The sequence below is a fragment of the Macaca thibetana genome, chromosome 6 (assembly GCF_024542745.1).
Source record: "Macaca thibetana thibetana isolate TM-01 chromosome 6, ASM2454274v1, whole genome shotgun sequence".
Taxonomy (NCBI): domain Eukaryota; kingdom Metazoa; phylum Chordata; class Mammalia; order Primates; family Cercopithecidae; genus Macaca; species Macaca thibetana.
The window spans coordinates 32033360-32054788 of record NC_065583.1 but is presented as its reverse complement, the minus strand read 5'-3'; the positions used below and the strand labels follow the sequence as shown (position 1 = coordinate 32054788).

Below are 21429 nucleotides of genomic sequence, written 5' to 3'. Positions count from 1 at the left end.
TCACCTAGGCTAAAGTGCAATGAAGTGACCATAACCCACTGCTGCCTCAACCTTCCAGGCTCCAGTGATCCTCACGCTTCACCCTCTGGAGTAGCTGAAACTGTAAGGTGCATGCCACCACATCTGGCTAATTTTTTTGCATCAGCTAATTTTTAATTTTTGGTAGAGACGGTATATCGTTATGCTGCCCAACTGCTCTCGAACTCCTGGGTTCAGGAGATCCTCCTGCCTCAACCTCCCAATGTGGTAGTATTACAGGCGTGAACTACCATGCCCGGCCTCGATTTAGGAGTAAATCCTTGCATGAGGATTTTTTTTTTTTTTTTTTTGAGACAGAGTCTCACTCACTCTGCTGCCCAGGCTGGAATGCAGTGGTGCAATCTCAGCTCACTGCAACCTCTGCCTCCTGGGTTCAAGTGATTCTCCCGCCTCAGCCTCCCGAGTAGTTGGGATTACAGGCACTCGCCACACGCCTGGGTACCTTTTTGTATTTTTAGTAGAGATGGAGTTTCACCATGTTGGTTTCGAGCTCCTGGCCTAAAATGATCCACCTGTCTCGGCCTCCCAAAGAGCTGGGATTACAGGCGTGAGCCACTGCGCCTGGCCCTTTTATGAGGATTTACTCTTCCATGTACTGTCAAGCTCCACTCTTTGCCTATTTTTCTTTCAGCCTATTGTCTTCTTGTTAGCTTTTAGGAGTTCTCATCATACAACAAACAATCTTTTATCTGTCATTATGTAAACAGATTTATATTAAGTATTTTTTATTTTGACTGTTTATGGAATTTCTTGTATACAATAGAAGTTTTTTTGTTTTTTTTTTTTTTGAGACAGAGTCTCACTTTGTCACCCAAGCTGGGGTACAGTGGCAAGATCATGGCTCACAGCAGCCTCAACCTCCGGGGCTCAAGTGATCATTTCAGCTCAGCCCCCTGAGAAGCTGGGACTACAAACGTGCACGTTACCATGCCCAGATACTTTTTGTACTTTTTGTGGAAAGTAGGGTATCGTTATGTTGCCCAGGCTGGTCTCGAACTCCTGAGCTCAAGTGATCCTCCCACTTCAGCCTCCCAAAGTGCTGGGATTGCTGGCATGAGCCACCACACCCAACCTCTATCTTTTCTGTAAGACACTTACTTAGAAGTTGTATTTTTAAATAGATTCCGTATCCAAAGACTGCCAACATTATCTTTCTGTCCATATGTTCTTGCTCTTCCCAGTAGTATGTGTTAGGATTCTATTTTTTATTTGTCCCCATTTTCCCCAGAGCTTTTATTATCATGAATACACAGATTCTAAATTGTACTCTTCTACCTTGACGAATGTCTTCTGAAGCCAAACCAGTAATCTCTGGCTTAAACAACTTACACCTGTTACCTATCATCTGCAGAGCAAGACTTAGGTGTTAACTACCTTAAATGAAAGCTTTCTTGTATCTCCCTTCCTCAGAATTACATTTTTTCACATTTGTCACCCATGTACCCAACAGAGACTTCTACAACTCTACAACAAGGATGGAACATCTTATTTTTCTATCTTTCTTTGTTAGACTCTAAGTTTCTTTCTAGAGGGAAGAGACTAATTCTTATTTTTGCCACCCCAACCCCCAGCACTAAGTACAGTGGTAGGATCTCAATACATGTTCAATGTATGGATGCTTATGTGTTACTGAACAAACAAAATATAAGCCATAACTCTTTTATTAGGATTCACTCATATATGTTAGTTAAAATGTATTAGGCCAGGCGCGGTGGCTCACGCCTGTAATCCCAGCACTTTGGGAGGCCAAGGCGGGCGGATCATGAGGTCAGGAGATCGAGACCATCCTGGCGAACACGGTAAAACCACGTCTCTACTAAAAATACAAAAAAATTAGCCGGGCGTGGTGGCGGGCGCCTGTAGTCCCGGCTTCTAGGGAGGCTGAGGCAGGAGAATGGCGTGAACCTGGTAGGCGGCGGAGCTTGCAGTGAGCAGAGATCGCGCCACTGCACTCCAGCCTGGACGACAGAGCAAGACTCCATTTCAAAAAAAAAAAAAAAAAAAATTAAAGGCTTTTTTTTTTTTCCTTGGAGACAGAGTCTCGTTCTATGCCCCAGGCTGGAGTGTAGTGGCACAATCTTGGCTCACTGCAATCTCCACCTCCTGGGTTCATACGATTCTCATGCCTCAGCCTCCCGGGTAGCTGGGATTACAGGCGTGAGCCACCATGCCCAGCTAATTTTTGTACTTTTAGTAGAGATGGGTTTCACCATGTTGGCCAGGCTGGTCTCGAACTCCTGACCTCAGGTGATCTACCGGCCTTGGCTTCTCAAAGTGCTGGGACAACAGGCGTGAGCCACCAAGCCCGGCTGGTATTAAAGGCTGTTAACTTAAAAGAGATGGGGTCTTGGCTCTATCGCTTAGGCTGGAGTGCAGTGGCATTACTATAGATCACTGTAGCCTGGAACTCCTGGGCTCAAGAGATCCTCCTGGCTCAATCTGCCAAAGTGCCGGATTACAGGCGAGAGCCAGTATGCCAGGCCACTTTTAACCTTTTAATGCTTGAGTTTGTTTTGTGCCACAAATATCACAATTTGCTCACATTTGCTTGAGCCACTCAGTACTTTTAAGGTTAAGAAGCTTGGGGAGTATCAGGTGCTGATTACAGAAAATGGGTACTGCTTTCTAATCCTTTGAATTATTTGTCATTGATCTACACTAGTTGTATACATTTATGGGGTGTGTGTGATATTTTGATACATGTATACAATGTATAATGATCAAATCAGGGTAGTTGGAATACTCATTACTTCAAACATTTATATTTTGTGTTGGGAACATTACAATTCTACTCTTCTAGCTATTTTGAAATAAACGATAAGCTATTGTTAACTATAATTTCCCTACTATACAATGTAATACTAGAACTTATTCCTCCTAACTGTATTTTTGTGCCCATTAACCTACTTCTCTTCATCCTTCTGAATTTACAAACTTACTAAAATTCCACTTCAAATACCAATTCTGTTTATCTCATTATACTTTATGACATCCACTTTATGACATCCAATCTACATTTTTAAATGTCATTCTCTTCATAGTATTTTTATAAGCACACCGAGTTTAACTTGAAGCATTTCCAACATTTTCCTGCCCTTAAAGGCAACAAATATTGATCAAAATAAAAAATTATACATTTCTTGATATTTACCAATTATTATCTTAATGTATTATCTTTTCCCTTAAGGTTTGTTCCTTACTCTATCTTTCTCATTTCTTAAGATCGAAATATCCAAACTTTGGCTGTAAAAACCATTTAATCTAACCTACAGCCAATGCATCAATCTAATTCATGACATCTTCGAAATTTCCTAGGTCTTAAGTAATACAAATGGTTGAGAATCCATTACAACAAGCAGCATCTACTTGGGTTAAAAAATTCTTCCTTAAATTACTTCAGGACCTTTTTATCCTCAAAAATATAGCTTTTCTAAGAGTCCCACACGTAATACATAATATTCAATTTTGCTTAATTTAAACAAAATGTCAATATACATTTATCTACAATTATATGCATACATACACTCTAAACTCTTTCTCCAAACAAAATCTTACAATAACCTGCTATATTTGACACTAAAACTTCATCTGAAGGAGCAGATTGAAAACTACTAGACTACAGATGAGTAAGAAACCAAGATAATTCCAGTTTTTGTCTTATTCCCATAGGAAAATATCTACAAGTTACATTATTATTTTTTTTCTGCCTATGCTAAGGTTAAATAGTGATGCACAGGATTTTAATACTCTGATTTATATATAATGAAATTCCAGTCAACAGTACTATTCTCAGTTTATATTCTAATCAAAATTTCACATACCTGGTCAGCTAACATAAGTACAGTTTTCATTGTGAACCTTCTTGAACAGAAATTGAAGAGGTCTTCGAGGCTAGGTCCCAGAAGATCCATGACTAGTACATTGTAGTCTTTTTCCTGACCATACCACCTAACGAAACAAAAGGAGAAGAGAGGGTATTACATAAAGCTATCACTTAATATCATCAACCCTAAGAATAAGATAGTTTTCTTTCTCTGAGTAGGTATTATTTAAGGCAAATGTTCCCCTACCCGGGAGACAAACACGCTAATTAACTACAAGGCCCAAGACAAAACAAGGGTAATGAGACATTTTTTCCCCTGTCATGCAACTCCATTCTCCTATATAGATAGGACATGCATAGTAGCCTTAAAATCTCCTGTTACCAGGGCAGCTGGATTTTACACCCACTGGCCACTGATTCCTGTGGCCTTTAGCAAATTCCTTAATCTCACCTGAATTTACTTTGTAACAGAAGAAATGAAGATGACTATATCAGTCATTCCAAAATGTTTCAGAAAGCAAAGATTTCTTTTATCTGAATTCCCATCCCAGTTCTACCAAACTGCATTTAATCAATAACTACTTGTCCTTATTCAAAAGGGAGTCATATTTTTGCTTAGTTTCAGATCACAGAAAATAACCCGTATAACAAACTAATGACATTTATTTGCTTTTAACTGGAATCATGTTTTAATTATCCTGGGCTGTATTACTGTACACAATGTGTCCCTAATAACTCAAGAAGTATCAATTGCCAGTTTCATTTATCCCAAGGACTGAAAATCACTGCAATAAATTATTTCAAATTTTGATGCCTATGATTCTGGTAAGAGTACTTTCCTTAAAAGAAGCACTACCATTTTTCTTTCAAACTTTTCTAGATATCAAATTCTGCTAAGAAAATTGGGTGATACTTAAAATTTTGTTTAAAAAGTTATTTTAAAGCTTAAACTGGAGTCATTTTTTTGTTAATTCTGAAAAGAACCAACACCAAAATTTACCGTATCTGGAAAGCTTTATGTTTTAAAAATATTCAAAAGGGGAGAACAGGCTTTTCTTTCTTTTCCTTCCTTCCTCCTTATTTATCTATTTATTTATTTATTCATTTATTTTTAGACAGGGTCTCGCTCTGTTGCCAGGCTGGGGTGCAGTGGTGCAATCGCAACTCACTGCAGCCTTTGACCTGATCTCAAGCAATCCTCCTATTTCAGTTTCCCAAGTAGCTGGGATGATAGACGTGCCATCATGACCAGCTAAATTTTTAAAACGTTTTTGGTAGAGACAGGGTCTTTTAAATTTCTTGTAAAGGCAGAGTCTCCCTATGTTGCCCAGGCTAGTCTCTAACTTCTGGGCTCAAAAGATCCTCCTGCCTCAGCCTCCCAAATCACTGGTATTACAGGTTGAACCACTGAACCTCACCAGCTTTTTCAAAAAACTAAAATCTGTGTCAAAATTATAACAAGTATCAGTCAAGTAGGAAACTGTTTAGTGCCATTTCTTGCTTTGCTGATAAATGCCAAAGATTCAAGAAAATCAATATTAAAACTAGAGTATGAGGATTTAATCTTTTAATAATATTTTTCTAGAAAATGCAAAGATAACTATACAGATGTGCTACTCTTGTGTTTCTTCTTTAAGAAAATAGTCTATTCTAACTAGTGGTCCTGGGCACCCATTAACCCTTGATGGCATCTACCAAAACTACAGAAATTTCAGGCTTAGCACTTGAGAAAGGGCAGAGGGGAAGCCTCAAATCAGAGAGCTTTAATTTCAGACCTATTCAGGTAGGTCTCATAGTCAGGTATAATAAATATGCTCCCTAGAATCTAATGTTGAGAGTAAGAGATCCTAAGAGGATTATAAGCCAAAAAGTTCAGTTCCTTCCTACGACTTTTGTTTCAGTTGTTCTTGAGAACTACTTCCCAAACCTGACACATGGATAACTGTCAAGCACACAAAATCAAATCCATTTCCACATCCTCTTTGCAGAAAAAGATACTCCAGTAAGGGAAGAGTGTCTGCTTAACCTTCTAGAGGTCTTGCCCACTTCCTAGGAAACAAATGTGTCAACGTGATAGCAAAAGAGCCAGGTTTTTTTTGTTTTGTTTTGTTTTTTTGAGAGTCTCTCGCTCTATCCCCTAGGCTGGAGTGCAGTGGTGCGATCTTGGCTCACTGCAACCTCTGCCTCCCAAGTAGCTGGGATTATAGGCACCTGCCACCACACCCAGCTATTTTTTGTATTTTTAGTAGAGACGGGGTTTCACCTTGTTGGCCAGGCTGGTCTCGAACTCCTGACCTCAGGTGATCCACCTCTCGGCCTCCCAAAGTGCTGGGATTACAGGTGTGAGCCACTGCACCCAGCCAGAAGAGACAGTTTTGTCCATATTGCTTAAAACAGTGTACTAAAGCTGCCGTTATTTTCCCTCTTCCACTCTTTATTCTCCCTATGGGAATTCAACACCTTTCACATTCGCTGAAAACATTTACTTGAAAGAAGCCCACAGTGATGCTTTGGGTAATACATAATAACAGTATTAAAAGGTAAGTGATAAAGCAAATAAGCTGTGTTCTCCTTTCTCTTTTCCTCATTTTATTTTCTTCGGTTATTTCCCCTCTTCCTTTTTATATGATAGGCAAATCTGGACTAAAGAGCTGTCACAAACCTACCATTATAAACATTCAACACTTGTTTAATATAAATCTAATTTATCTAGGCTTTTAAGAAAAAGAGAACACCAAATCCAGAAAGAGCTAAGGAAGAAGGCACAAAAAGTCAAATAGGCAAAAGGGAAGGCATAAATCAACTCTTATTTATAAGACCACATCTTGGCCGGGCGCGGTGGCTCAAGCCTGTAATCCCAGCACTTCGGGAGGCCGAGACGGGCGGATCACGAGGTCAGGAGTTCGAGACCATCCTGGCTAACACGGTGAAACCCCGTCTCTACTAAAAAATACAAAAAAAAACTAGCCGGGCGAGGTGGCGGGCGCCTGTAGTCCCGGCTACTCGGGAGGCTGAGGCAGGAGAATGGCGTAAAAACCCGGGAGGCAGAGCTTGCAGTGAGCTGAGATCCGGCCACTGCACTCCAGCCTGGGCGACACAGCGAGACTCCGTCTCAAAAAAAAAAAAAAAAAGACCACATCTCAGCTCTAGACAGGTTTCCACTGATGGCTCAGACGTAAAACTACAAAAAATAAGCAAATGTTATAACCATCCATCTAAGCCCAAACACAAACCTGTAATGTAAAAGGCACAAATTCAGACTTCATATTTTCATGCAATTAACATGATTTCATAAAGAAATCATCTGCAAAGTAAGCCTCTAACAAAATCACCTGCATGTAAACCTCTAACTCCCTTAATAATTAGAAACTGGGAAGAATTAGATGAATTGAGAAGCACACTTAAAACACACACACTGTGCACTCTTAACCCTTGCTTAAATTTATGAACACAAGACATATTCACTATTCTCAAAGTCAGGAGGATTAAATACTTCATTGAAAAATAGCTTAAAAAAATAAGCATTTCAAAGGCATTTTTCCCTGTGGAGCAACCATGCAGTTCTAAAACAACTAGGACTTTCTTTTCTATGGACCGGTACTATAACTCCTTAAAGCTAAGAGACAGGTGTTTGCATCTTTCACACTTCCTTTGGTCTCAAGGAATATATAACTTAATTCTCTAAAGCTAGCACGTCACACCCTCCATCTGTGCTTTTCCATCTGGACTAACTCATTCAGACATTATCACACACAGATTCAGAATAAGAAGTGGTGTTCTGCTTATTCCAATCTTATTCTTAGTTTCTACCTTCACCTCCATGCCTCCCACGTCTATTCTGAGAGCTTTTCTCTACCTTCAATCCCAACCTTAAAACCCAGATGCCAAAGAAACCTTCCGTATGTCACGATCCCACATTGGTCTCCTATTTCCTAGAATTCCCAAAGCCATTAACTATTGCTTGTATCCACAGTCTTAACCCCTTGACAATATTCATCTACTGTTACTTTTGTGTTTGTCTCTATACCTGGTAGGATAGAGCTTACAGCTTTATTTTTATTTGAATAGTCTTTTCACAGAACCTGAGTAATGAAAAAGCACTAACCCGATTCTCTGAGGCCATTTAAGTTTATAGTCTCAAACACCAACACAAAAATCTCACTCTTATTCTCTACTTTCTAGGCCTTCAAACTAGAAACCACAGGTCTTACCTTTAGACATTAAGTACAAGATGTGTTGCTACTAAGTGTACAGTGGTAAAGTTATGTGCACATTGCAGGTACTCAGGTATTTATGAGACTAAAAAAAGTACTCCAATTGATTTGGCCTTTATTCTTCCTAATAGTCACAAAACATTTTTAAAAAATCAAGTAATTTAGTGGGTGAAAGTAAAAATAATAATTTTAAAAAGACAAAATGTTCAGGGTTCTCATTTTCCATTTGTTTCAAATCTATACCTTTAGACTTCAGTGTTACCTAAAAGTAGGCTGAAGAATGAGTTCATAATTTATACAACCATCATTACTTACTTACAGCATAATAAAAGTATCTAAGGTCTGAAGATGATGCCAAGAGAAGGCAAGGTCTATCTCTCTGCTCTTATGTCCTTTCCTCTAAATGCATATCCAAATTAAATCTAATTTAAAAATTAAGACATACAAAAAGCACAAATGTAAGACAATACATGCAAAAGTCAATGAGGCTGACAAAAAATGCTAACACAATTCACACAAAAGATCAATGAGAACTAAATCTGTCTGAAGACGTATTAGGAAAATAGTCTGCTACCAGTCAGATCCTGAAGGATGAACAGTGTTTTGATAAACAAGGCAGAAGAGGGCTTACCAGGCAGGGGCAAACCATTTTGAAGCATGGGCTGTCATAAAGGGAAGAGTCGAGGTGGCAGATACATAAAGCTGTAGTATAGGTTCTTCAGTGCAAGGCTTATGAGCTTTAAATGCTGTAAATAACTGGGTGAACTATTACTACAGTTTGTGGCTGAGACATAATTAAAATCAGTACTTATTAGCCTTGGCATCAGTATACAACATGGAAATGGAGGAGTAGGGGAAGGAATGACAATGACATGGTTACCAGTTAGGAAGTGTTATACTATAGCTGGAGATTTCAAGCTAGGGGTTTGCTTTTCCTGAAAAATCTCTTCATGAAAATGGGAGTATTTGAGAAAAAAGAAATACATATTTTTCATATAAAAATATTTAAGTATTACTATGAAACCTAGAATATTCCAGAATAAATCAGTGTAATTATTGTAATATGCACTTTAAAGTACCCAAATACATGTTAGTTCCATCACCATGACTAGGACAAAAATAACAGTAAAAAAAATTTAATCTTACCCTTCAGACTATCAACTTAATTAGGGGTAGTCATTATATCTGTCTTGTTCACAATCCTGTATTCCCAGCATACACAAGAAATGCTCAAAACATTTGCTGAGTAAAATAATGAAAACTCATATTAGAAGCTGTAACAGTCTAGGGAATGCTTGATTTGGCAGATAAGGAAAACAAAACAAGAAATGCAGAAACACTCCCTGCACTCAAAGTGAAGTCATCAGGAAGCATCTATTTATCCCTAATTCAAATAAGCCAAATAATTATAGAAGTAAAAAGTCATTTTCCAATCTTTCGGTTATTAATGTCAGAGTCTTCAGTGAACAACTAAAAAGTATCAACACTGAATCAGAGCTAGAATACATCCAATTTTAATAGCACCTACAAGATATCCTGAAGATACCGTCTCTCAAACTTAGTCCCTTGCCAACCCATCATCATCCAACCTTTATGCTCCTTTTTATGGGAGCAGAAAAGGAATTCGGCCTAGTAAGATCTTGCTGAACTGTAAGAACTAGCTCAAATTGTCTCTTTAGGATACTATTGCTAACAGTTCCAGCTACTCAGGCCGAGGGCGGTGGCTCACGCCTGTAATCCTAGCACTTTGGGAAGCTGAGGCTGGCGGATCATGAGGTCAGGAGTTCGTGACCAGTCTGACCAATATGGTGAAACCCGGTTTCTACTAAAAATACAAAAATTAACCGGGCGTGGTGGTGGGCACCTATAGTTCTAGCTACTCAGGAGACTGAGACAGGAAAATTGCTTGAACCCAGGCAGCAGAGGTTGCCATGAGCTGAGATCTCACCATTGCACTCCAGCCTGGATGACAAAGCGAGACTCCGTTTCAAAAAAAGAAAAAAATAAAAAACAAACAAACCAAAAAAAGAAAAAAAACACTTCCAGCTACTCTGTTCCCTTTTCTCTAAAATCCTTTTAATTTTCCTATACACTCATATTTGTGTATGCCATTCTTAACAGCTATTTGCCATTCATTATACACAGATATATTCTCAAAGCCACAGATACTTCTCCTCATACATCTCTTCTCAGAATGATGTTTTAAATACATAAAATACAAGGCATTATAAAGAAAATAAATTATAACGAAATTGAACTAGCATAAAATTACTTCTAAAAAATCAATTTTGGGGCCAGGCACGGTGGCTTATGCCTGTAATCCCAGCACTTTGGGAGGCCAAGGCGGGTGAATCACCTGAGGTCGGGAATTCGAGACCAGCCTGACAAACATGGAGAAATCCCATCTCTAATAAAAATACAAAATTAGCATTCCTGTAATCCAGCAACTTGGAAGGCTGAGGCAGGAGAATCGCTTGAACCCGGGAGGCGGAGGCTGCAGTGAGCCAAGATCACACCATTGCACTCCAGCCTGGGCAACAAGAACAAAACTCTGTCTCAAAAAAAAAAAAAAAAAAAAAAAAAACCAAAGAAAAAACAAAGAAAAGAAAATCAATTTTGAGCCAGGCTCAGTGGCTCAAGCCTGTAATCCCAACACTCTGGGAGGCCAAGGTGGGCGGATCACTTGAGGTCAGGAGCTCAAGACCAGCCTAGCCAACATGGCGAAACCCTGTCTCTACTAAAAAAAAAAAAAAAAAAAATTAGCCGCACATGCTGGCAGGGGCCTGTAATCCCAGCTACTCAGGAGGCAGAGACTGCAGATTGCAGTGAGCCGAACTTGCGCCACTGCACTCCAGTTTGGGCGACATAGCAAGACTCTGTCTCAAAAAAACAAAAAAAAAACAATTTGGGATATAGTAATATACACGCTCTCATTATTATTATTTTTCGAGACAGGATCTCGCTGTGTCACCCAGGCTGGAGTGCAATGGTGTGATCTTGGTTCACTATGATCTCTGCCTCCCGGGTTCAAGAGATTCTCATGCCGCATCCATCTGCTGGGATTACAGGCATATGCCACCACTCCTGGCTGATTTTTGTATTTTTAGTAGAGACAGGGTTTCACCATGTTGGCCAGGCTAATCTTGAACTACTGGTCTCATGTGATCTGCCCACCTTGGCCTCCTAAAATGCTGGAATTACTGGTGTCAGCCACGGTGCCCAGCCCCACACTCTCCTTATTAATGCATTAAATATAGGAGCAGGTCTAACAAATGCTATAATTTTGACATACTAATGAATGTAAACCATATTTTAAGATACCTGCAACAATAACGTGATATAAAAATATCTGTGATTTCAGCCGGGCGCAGTGGCTCAGTGCAGTGGCTCACACCTGTAATTGCAGCACTTTCGGAGGCTGAGGCAGACGGATCACCTGAGGTCAGGAGTTTGAGACCAGCCTGGCCGACATGGTGAAACCCCATCTCTATTAAAAATGTAAATATTAGCCAGGCATGGCAGTGGGCGCCTACGATCCCAGCTACTTGGGAGGCTAAGGAGAATCACTTGAACCTGGGAGGTGGGAGTTGCAGTGGGCCAAGATCATGCCATTGCACTCCAGCCTGGGCGATAAGAGCAAAACTCCGTCCACCCCCACCCCAAAATCAGTGATTTATATTGGTGACAAAGTCAAAGGTTCTGCTAAAACTCACGAGGTTTCCTACTTACACTTAAAATCAAAAAGAAATACTAGATTTGAGTGAGAGGCTCATGAAAATAAAAATGTAATTTTCCTTACCTGTCTAAATACACAGATCTCATGGGGGGTGGATATAGTTATGAACCAGGTTAAGAGCCCCTGTTCCAAAGCAACTTTTGAGATAAATAGCCTGTAGAATAAGATCTAATATTTGAAAATCATGTATGTTTTGCTCAGCAGTAACGTAGGCAACTAAGATTTGTTTTCTCTCTTCTTGCCGCCTTGTTACTACTAATCCTTTGCTTACAACATTACCCCTAAGATGCTTGAATTATGGTACATTTTCATATTCTCCACCTTTGTTCCTTGCCCTTTGCCTTCAAAGATATGTAGATGTTCCTTAACTCCAAAAATTATAAAAACACAAGACAAAAAACTTTATCACTGTTCACTATCAAAGCTACTATTCATTTATCCATTCAATATTTAGAGTAGCTAACTAGACAAAACTAAATAATTGCTGCTTTCGTGGCTTATAGTGGGGAAAGGGGATAAATACCATGATGAAGGAGAGAAGAGTGCTATTGTGGGGGCACAAATTATGGGGATCCAATCTATTTTTTTAAGGGAGGCATCAGGGAAAGTTTCTCTGAAGAAGTAAGGTTGATTCTTAAAGGATAGATGGAAGAGTGCCGGGTAAAGGGGAGGATTGGCATCAGGCTGAAGTCTGGTGCTCACAAAAAACTAAGTGACATCTTAGGTTGGTACAGTGTGTAAGATGACCTTATTTTCTTCTTCAGGTAATTTTTTGAAAACCTGGTTTATATTTGCAACTTACTCTCATTTTTTCTTGGTTCCCATTAACATAGTTATTTTCCCCATAATACCCAAAGTGTTATTTCAAAGATCACAAATAACTGAGCTAGGATGTAGTTGCAAAAAAAAAAAAAATATCACAAATGACCTAACTTTTGTCAGTTATTGTCATCACTGCTCCAACATTGATAGCAATGGTATTGAGGGCCAGCATATGGAGAACTGGAAGGTCCAGGGAGGTACCAATGTTAAAATATACTTTTTCACCGGGAAGTGGAAAATGTACTTACAGTCTTCATAATACAAATTACAAAAGCTTGATCAAAAGTTTTCTAATAGGCAAATATATAAAAGTAGATTAGTAGTTGCCTAGGGCTGACGGGAAATGGAGTGACCGACAATGGATTCAAGATTTCTTTTTGGGATGAGGAAAATATTCTAAATTTGAATTATGGTAATGGTTGTACAACTTTGTACATATACTAAGAAACAAACTATACACCCTAAATACGTTAACCTTTATGTGGGTAAATTATAATCAATAAAGCTGTTGAAGAACTGGTAAATGACAAGTGCAATATAAAGGTGACCATAAATACAAAATACAGGAAGAAGCAATTTATTTACAAGATAAAAAAGAAGGCTTCTGGTCAGGCATGGTGGCTCAGGCCTGTAATCCCAGCACTTTGGGAGGCCAAGGCAGGCAGATCACAAGGTCAAGAGATTGAGACCATCCTGGTCAACATGGTGAAATCCTGTCTCTACTAAAAATACAAAAATTAGCTGGGCATGGTGGCGTGAGCCTGTAGTCCCAGCTACTCTCTGGAGGCTGAGGCAGGAGAATTACTTGAACCCGGGAGGTGGGGGTTGCAGTGAGCTGAGATGGTGCCACTGCACTCCAGCCTGGCCACAGAGCGAGACTCTTGACTCAAAAAAAAAAGAAAGTGGCTTCCTAGAAATGTTAGCACCGGGGCTAAATTTTGAAAGATGCCTGTATTATTGTATTAGCTTATTAAATATTCTCCTAGTTCCAGTTACCCCTCTACAGTTTTACTGTGTCATTTCTCTGTTATAAAAACTAAAGGAGCCATGCGATAGCTCACACATATAATCCCAACACTTTGGGAGGTCAAAGTGGGAGGATCACTGGAGCTCAGGTGCCTGGAGATTAGCCTAGGCCAACAAAGACAGACCCCGGTCTCTCTATAAAAAACAAAAAATTAGCCAGGGGTGGTGGCATGTGCCTGTAGTCCCCAGGAGGCTGAGGCAGGACGATCACTTGAGCCTAGGAGGTTGAGGCTAGCCACTGCACTCCAGCCTGGGTGACAGTGAGACCATGCCTCCCCGCCCCCCCCCCAAAAAAAGCCCTTTACCTACAAAAAAAGCAAGAGTTTCATACATTAAAAAATTCCTAAATATGGCCTCTGCTTATCCTTTCAATTCTATATACTTACTCCCTCTTCAGATTATCCTCAGACCCTACCATTGAGACAAGTAACTTTACTGATCACCTGTTGTGTACGGAGCTCTAACACAGCCAAATCCCAAACGCTTTAAGTCTTTCTTTCCTACTTCTTGGATACAAGTTATCTCCTCCTAAAAACTTACTTTCTTTAACTTCAACAGCGCATTATCCTGACTCTCCTCCTGCTTTATTAATTCCAAATTTCTTCTCCTGAGTCCTCACCTCTCAATTTACTTTCTCCACTATCACTTATATGCTGATCTTGCTTAGATCTAACCCAGTCCCAATTCCCTGGCCTAGGCTCAGTTCTGTATTTGCTGCTAACGTAACTACACAAGAGTAAAATACAGGATATGCCATTCACCTTAATTTCAACATGTCCAAAGCCATTACCATCCACCATACTTGTAAAATATTAAAATTGGCACCCCTTCCTAACTCCCTAATTCAAACCTCAAATTCTTTTTTTTTTTTTTTTTTTTTTGAGACGGAGTCTCGCTCTGTCGCCCAGGCTGGAGTGCAGTGGCCAGATCTCAGCTCACTGCAAGCTCCGCCTCCCGGGTTCCCGCCATTCTCCTGCCTCAGCCTCCCGAGTAGCTGGGACCACAGGCGCCGCCACCTCGCCCAGCTAATTTTTTGTGTTTTTAGTAGAGACGGGGTTTCGCCGTGTTAGCCAGGATGGTCTCGATCTCCTGACCTTGTGATCCGCCCGTCTCGGCCTCCCAAAGTGCTGGGATTACAGGTTTGAGCCACCGCGCCCGGCCTCAAACCTCAAATTCTTAAGGCTCAAGTGACTTACCTCCACTCCTCAAAAAGGGGTAACATGTACATTAAAAAGTTTCAGAAAAAAAAAGAAATCAAACATACTCCTACAAAATATTCCCTAATACACCATTAAGAGACCAAATGGCTTTCTTTTTCTTTCTTTGTTTTTGTTTTGAAATGGAGTGTAACTCTGTTGCCCAGACTGGAGTGTACTGGCATAATCTCGGCTCACTGCAACCTCTGCCTCCGAGGTTCAGGTGATTCTCCCGCCTCAGCCTCCTGAGTAGCTGGGATTACAGCATATGCTGCCACACTCAGAATTTTTCTGTGTATTTTGAGTAGAGACAGGGTTTTGCCATGTTGGGCGGGCTGGTCTCAAACTCCTGACCTCAAGTGATCCACCTGCCTCAGCCTCCCAAAGTGCTGAGATTACAGGGGTGAGCCACCAAATGGTTTTTTTTTTTTTTTGAGACGGAGTTTTGCTCTCATTGCCCAGGCTGGAATACAACGGCATGATCTCGGCTCACCACAACCTCTGCCTCCTGGGTTCAAGTGATTCTCCTGCCAAGTAGCTGGTATTACAGGCATGCGCCACCACACCCGATTGATTTTGTATTTTTCGTAGATATGGGGTTTCTCCATGTTGGTCAGACTGGTCTCCAACAACCAACCTCAGGTGATCCGCCTGCCTCGGCCTCCCAAAGTGCTGGGATTACAGTAGTGAGCCACCGTGCCCAGCCTCAGATGGTTTTCTTTAGGGTAATTTTTGCACTGTAAGTTAGCACTTGTATTACAGATAGTGTTTTCTGTATGAAGATACTAAGAGAACAAATAACTGGATGAAGGGAACACTTCCCCCTACTTTTCATTAATTTGCTTAGCAAATCCTCTTTAAACGGATAGAGCTAAGTATTCTAGATAAGAAACTGTAGATGAAAACTATACAAAAAGGCAAAAGTAAATTATCTACATTAGTGGAGAAAATGAATACAAAAAGAAAACAATAAAATTCCAAAGTTTGATATAATGTTTGTTTTAAGTAGCAAATACAAAAGAAACAACACAAGGTCTGGGCTGGAAACATAACACACAGCAAAGGGGAAAATGAAAATGGAGAAGAAGGGATTATTATTCTTACTACAAAAAGCAGTTGCCTGGCCAGGCACAGTGGCTCACGCCTGTAATCTCAGCACTTTGGGAGGCTGAGTCAGGTGGATCACTTGAGGTCAGGAGTTTGAGACCAGCCTGGCCAACATGGTGAAACCCCATCTCTATTCAAAGTACAAAAACTAGCCGGGTGCAGTGGTGGGCACCTGTAATTCCAGCTACTCAGGGAGCTGAGGCAGGAGAATCACTTGAACCCAGGAGGCAGAGGCTGCAGTGAGCCGAAATTGCGCCACTGCACTCCAAGCCTGAGGAACAGAGCGAGACTCCGTCTCTAGGGAAAAACAAACAAAAAACAGTTGGCCAACAATGATAAAATGCCAACAACCAAGACAATACCATTTCCTACAACAGCCACAGCACTCAGCAAAATTCACTAACTACCCTCAACAGCTTGATACAATGAAGTGCCACAAATCTCAGCACAGAATTTCTCAGTGTGGTTCTCTGGTCTTTAGTAGAAATTCCTCGTGGTAATTATATAAAAACAAAAATAAAAACAAACAAAAAACAAAGAAAACAAAAAAACAACTCTTGGTCTCCACTCCAGAATTGGTCAAACAAAAATCTGTTGGTAGTGCAGTGTAACCTGCATTTTTTACAAACTCTGTAGGTGGTAATTATTTATACACAGCTGAGGTTTGAAAAATGCAGACTTAACCAGGATTCACACGAATAGAGTCTTAAGGGTCCTACTGTTGCAACTAACCAAGGCAATCTCTAAATGTTTCAGAGTACTGTTTGAGGCTCATCTCAATATGCTACCCTTTTAAGTAAACATTCATGTCCTCACATAGTTTGAGATTTAGACATCTTTCCTCCTACTTTTCAGGAGGAGACAAATTCATAATTATATGCCAGGCTCAGAGCAGATGCTCAAAAAGAATGCAAGCCTCACAAAATCATTGTCTGTTCAATGAATTATGCTCAGTATTTTTTTTGTTTGTTTTTGTTTTTTTGAGATGGAGTTTCACTCTTAATGCCCAGGCTGGAGTGCAATGGCGTAATCCCGGCTCACCGCAACCTCTGCCTCCCAGGTTCGGGCGATTCTCCTGCCTCAGCCTCCCTAGTAGCTGGGATTACACAGGCACATGCCACCACGCTCAGCTAATTTTGTATTTTTAGTAGAGATGGAGTTTCTCCACGTTGGTCAGGCTGGTCTTGAACTCCCCACCTCAGGTGATCCGCCCGCCTTGGCCTCCCAAAGTGCTGGGGTTACAGGCGTGAGCCACCGCACCCGGCTGCCCAGTTTCTTACACTGTGTCTGGCACAGGGTAGGTACGCTCATGTGAATGTCAACTGAATGAAAGAAATGCTTGTTCTCTACAAGGTACTGTACAAGGTGTTGTATGTTAAATTCACCAAGATAGTCTCAAACTATCAGAGCTCTCATAGGAAGAGTAGAAGCTAACAACACTCCCTTCTCTAAGAGAAATAAAAAATAATATTATGGAGGTTCAAAAATGGGAACACTAGGATTTCTGTAAGTAGAGCTTGGTGGTAATAATTCAATCAAAGGCAAACAGCCAAACACAAAACCAAACTCAACCTAAATAAACAGTGAATGGCTGGGCACAGTGGCTCACACCTGTAATCCTAGCACTTTGGGAGGCCAAAGCAGCTGGATCACTTGAGACCAAGAGTTGGAGACCAGCCTGGCCAACATGGAGAAACCCCATCTCAACTAAAAATACAAAATTAGCCGGGTGTGGTGGCGCATGCCCCTAATCCCAGCTACTCAGGAGGCTGAGGCAGGAGAATCACTTGAACCCAGGAGGCAGATGTTGCAATGAGCCGAGACTGCGCCATTGCACTCCAGCCTGGACAAGAGCAAAACTCCGTCTCAAAAAAAAAAAAAAAAATTAAATGTATATAGCTATATAATAAAAATAGAATTTCATTATTGTACCCAGCACAATAAGAAACACAAGATACCTCTACGAGTAAGACAGTTCTCTCCCTCAAGGAGTTTCTAGAATGTATTCTTGTAGGAATGCATCTGAAACATGTGAAGAGGTCAATGGTTTCACACATCGATTTTAGATACTTTCCAGAAATCAAAGCATTTGATTACATGGAATTATAGTGTACTTTCCAGTATCATGATGCCTATTACAGGATTTCCTGAATTAACCTCCTAATTACAGGAGGAAGTATATAAATTAAGAACACAGCCTTACAGCCTGGGCAACACAAGGAGACTCTATTTCTAAAAAATAAAAATAAAAATTAGCCAAGTGTGGTGGTGTATGCCTGTAGTCTCAGCTACTTAGAAGGCTGAGATAGGATGATCACTGGAGAAGTCTGAGATAGGGTGATCACTGGAGCCCAGGAGTTCAAGGCTGCAGTAAGCTATGATTGAGCCACTGTACTCCAGGCGTAGATGGCCTAGCAAGAACCCAACTCTTTAAAAAAAAAAGAGAGAGAGAGAAAAGAGTATAGCCTTATTAGGTTGTAGTTCTAGGAAAAGATGGGGGTTGATGGAGGTGAGTAGCAAAGTAAAAATTATTAATTGTTATTAATTATTATATTTTGGGGATTAATAACTATTGTTACATATCAGAATCACCTGGGGAGTTTTTAAAAATCATGACACCTACATCATATCCCAATTTAATTAAATCAAAATACTTGTGGTTAGGGATTAGGTGTCTTTTTTTTTTTTTTTAAGTTTGCCATTTGATTCCATTTGTAGCAAAATTTGAGAACCACTGGTAGAGTGGAAAGATGCAGCAGGACCTGTACAAATCACACATTAGCTGCGTGACTTCAGGCAAATTAACCACTTTGACTCACACACTTTATATGAAACACCAACTTACAACATTGGTGTAATGATTAAATGAGACCATATGCAATGCCTGGATAATATTGGGACTCTTTTTGTTGCATGCAGAGGGAAAAAAGAATGTTTAGCCACACTGAATTCAACCAATTATTCCCTTATTTCAAAAGTACTTATCAACATTACGAATAACTAAAAGGCAATTATACCTTAAAGTTAGAACAAATCATTATATCAGAGAACAAGAGGCATCTTCTGTCCTACTGATTCCATCAATTTATGTTATGCATTAAAAAACTCTTAAGGCCTTGTTGGGCTTTCGAAAACCCTTTTATAAGTAAAACCTGACTTTACAAATTATATAATTCATTCTATTAATAGGTTCAAAGCTAGACGGCATCACAGGCAGAACCCTGACTCATAATACAATGCTCTTTCCATTTCCCTTTATGTTGAGGATCGAAATGTACTCTCTTCAGCTAAACCTTTTTGTACAGCACTTCCAAAATCCCCATTAAAAGGCCGTAACATGCCCCACTGCTCACACTGACAAGAAAAAGGCAGTATTCTAGTTCTTCGAAGGAGAGCAAGGTAAAGATATCAATGATCACTGAATACCATACTCACTACCATCACCTGCAACACAACCACCATCTGATAATTTTGTCAGATAAATCCTATAATGTACCTGATGGTGATAAACAGACTATTAATCTATAGTAAAACCAACATCAAAATAATGCTTAACTGGGGACTGGAGAGAAAAATAATGCTTGGCTATAATCCAAAAGACAGACTTAAAAAAATAAGTAAATAAAATAAAACTAACACTGTCACAGAATAGAACTTACCAAGGACGGGCAGTGTGTGCATACAAAGAAAAAATCAAATAGTCCTTATCTCAATAAGGATGTAGTTTATACCAACATATGCATTTGTCAAAACTGATCCGGCAGGGTATGGTGGCTCACGCCTGCCAATCCCAGCACTTTGATAGGTCAAGGCGGGCGGATCACAAAGTCAGGAGTTCAAGACCAGCCTGGCCAATATGGTGAAACCCCGTTTCTACAAAAATACAAAAAAATTAGCCGGCTATGGCGGGCACCTACATGTAGTCCCAGCTACTCCAGAGGCTGAGCCAGGAGAATCACTGGAACCCGGGAGGCAGAGTTTGCAGTGAGCCGAGATTGCGCCACTGCACTCCAGCCTGGGCAACAGAGCAAGACTCCACCTCAAAAAATAAAAATCCCACTAAAACATGCATTAGTTTATGCTATGTTAGTACTGGTCAACCGATTTTCTTTCTTCTTCTTTTTTTTTTTTTTTTTGAGATGGAGTCTCCATCTGTCACCCAGGCCAGAGTGCGGTGGCATGATCTTGGCTCACTGCAACCTCCATCTCCTGGGATCAAGCGGTTCTTCTGCCTCAGCCTCCCAAGTAGCTGGGATTACAGGCACCCGCCACCATGGCCAGCTAATTTTTGTATTTTTAGTAGAGACGGGATTTCACCATGTTGGCCAGGCTGGTGTCGAACTCCTGACTTAAAGTGATCCGCCCGCCTTGGCCTCCCAAAGTGCTGGGATTACAGGTGTGGCATGAGCTACCACACCTGGCCAGTCAACCAAAATTTTAAGGCCACCTGAGATTGAAAATGGAAGCAAAAACAGTAACAAAATAAAGCATCATTTTACCTGTGTTCATACACTGAACACCAAGTTAAATGATGAAAGTTATGAAGACACTCAGATAAGCTCAGAAAAACTTATGTTAAACTCAAGGACTAACTTTGTAACATTTGTTCCAAATTCTAACTTTTCACTTTACAGAATTCTTGACAGCAAAAATCCCTGGTAAACAGTGACAGATCATGAGAAAACCAAGATTTAATGATATTTTAGGTACAGCTTAAATATACTTTAAAACAAAATGATCCAGTCAGGTGCGGTGGCTCACACCTGTAATCCCAGCACTTTGGGAGGCTGAGGCAGGTGGATCACTTGAGGTCAGGAGTTCGAGACCAGCCTGGCCAATACAGTGAAACCTCATCTCTACTAAAAATACAAAAAAATTAGCCAGGCATGGTGGTATATGCCTGTAGTCCTAGCTACTCAGGAGGCTGAGGCAGAAGAATCACCTGAACCCGGGAAGTGGAGGTTGCAGTAAGCCAAGATTACACCATTGCACTCCAGTCTGGGCAACGGAGTGAGCCTCCGTCTCAAAAAAAAAAAAAAAAGATCTAGCTCCAGAAACGACTAAAGCCAAGGGTCCTTGATCCCTGGGCCACTGACCGGTATCCAGTATAGAAGCAAAGTGCAGCTTCATCTGTATTTACAGCCACTCCCCAGTGCTGGCATTACCGCCTGAGCTCAGCCTCCTGTCAGATCAACAGCAGAATTCGATTCTCATAGGAGCGCAAACCCTGCTGTGAACTGCAGGCATCTAGGTTGTGCATTCCTTATGAGAATCTAATGCCTGATGATCTGTTACTGTCTCCCATGACTCCCAGACGGAACCATTTAGTTGCAGGAAAGCAAGCCCAGGGCTCCCATTGATTCTACATTAAGGTGAGTTGTTTAATTATTTCATTATATGTTACAATATAATAGTAACAGAAATCAAGTGCACAATAAATGTGATGCACTTGAATCATCTCAAAAT

The 21429-nt window shown here is 40.5% G+C and overlaps 1 protein-coding gene across 6 annotated transcripts in view; it reads right to left on the bottom strand.

Annotated features, from left to right (window-relative positions):
* The window catches only part of CSNK1A1 (casein kinase 1 alpha 1), a 58263-nt gene that overhangs the window by 27109 nt on the left and 9725 nt on the right, over positions 1-21429 (bottom strand). For all 6 annotated transcript variants that reach the window (XM_050794030.1, XM_050794032.1, XM_050794034.1 and 3 more), the window contains exon 3: positions 3861-3987. In XM_050794030.1, coding sequence (XP_050649987.1) covers positions 3861-3987 — 127 coding nt within the window. The remainder of the gene's footprint in view (positions 1-3860; positions 3988-21429) is intronic.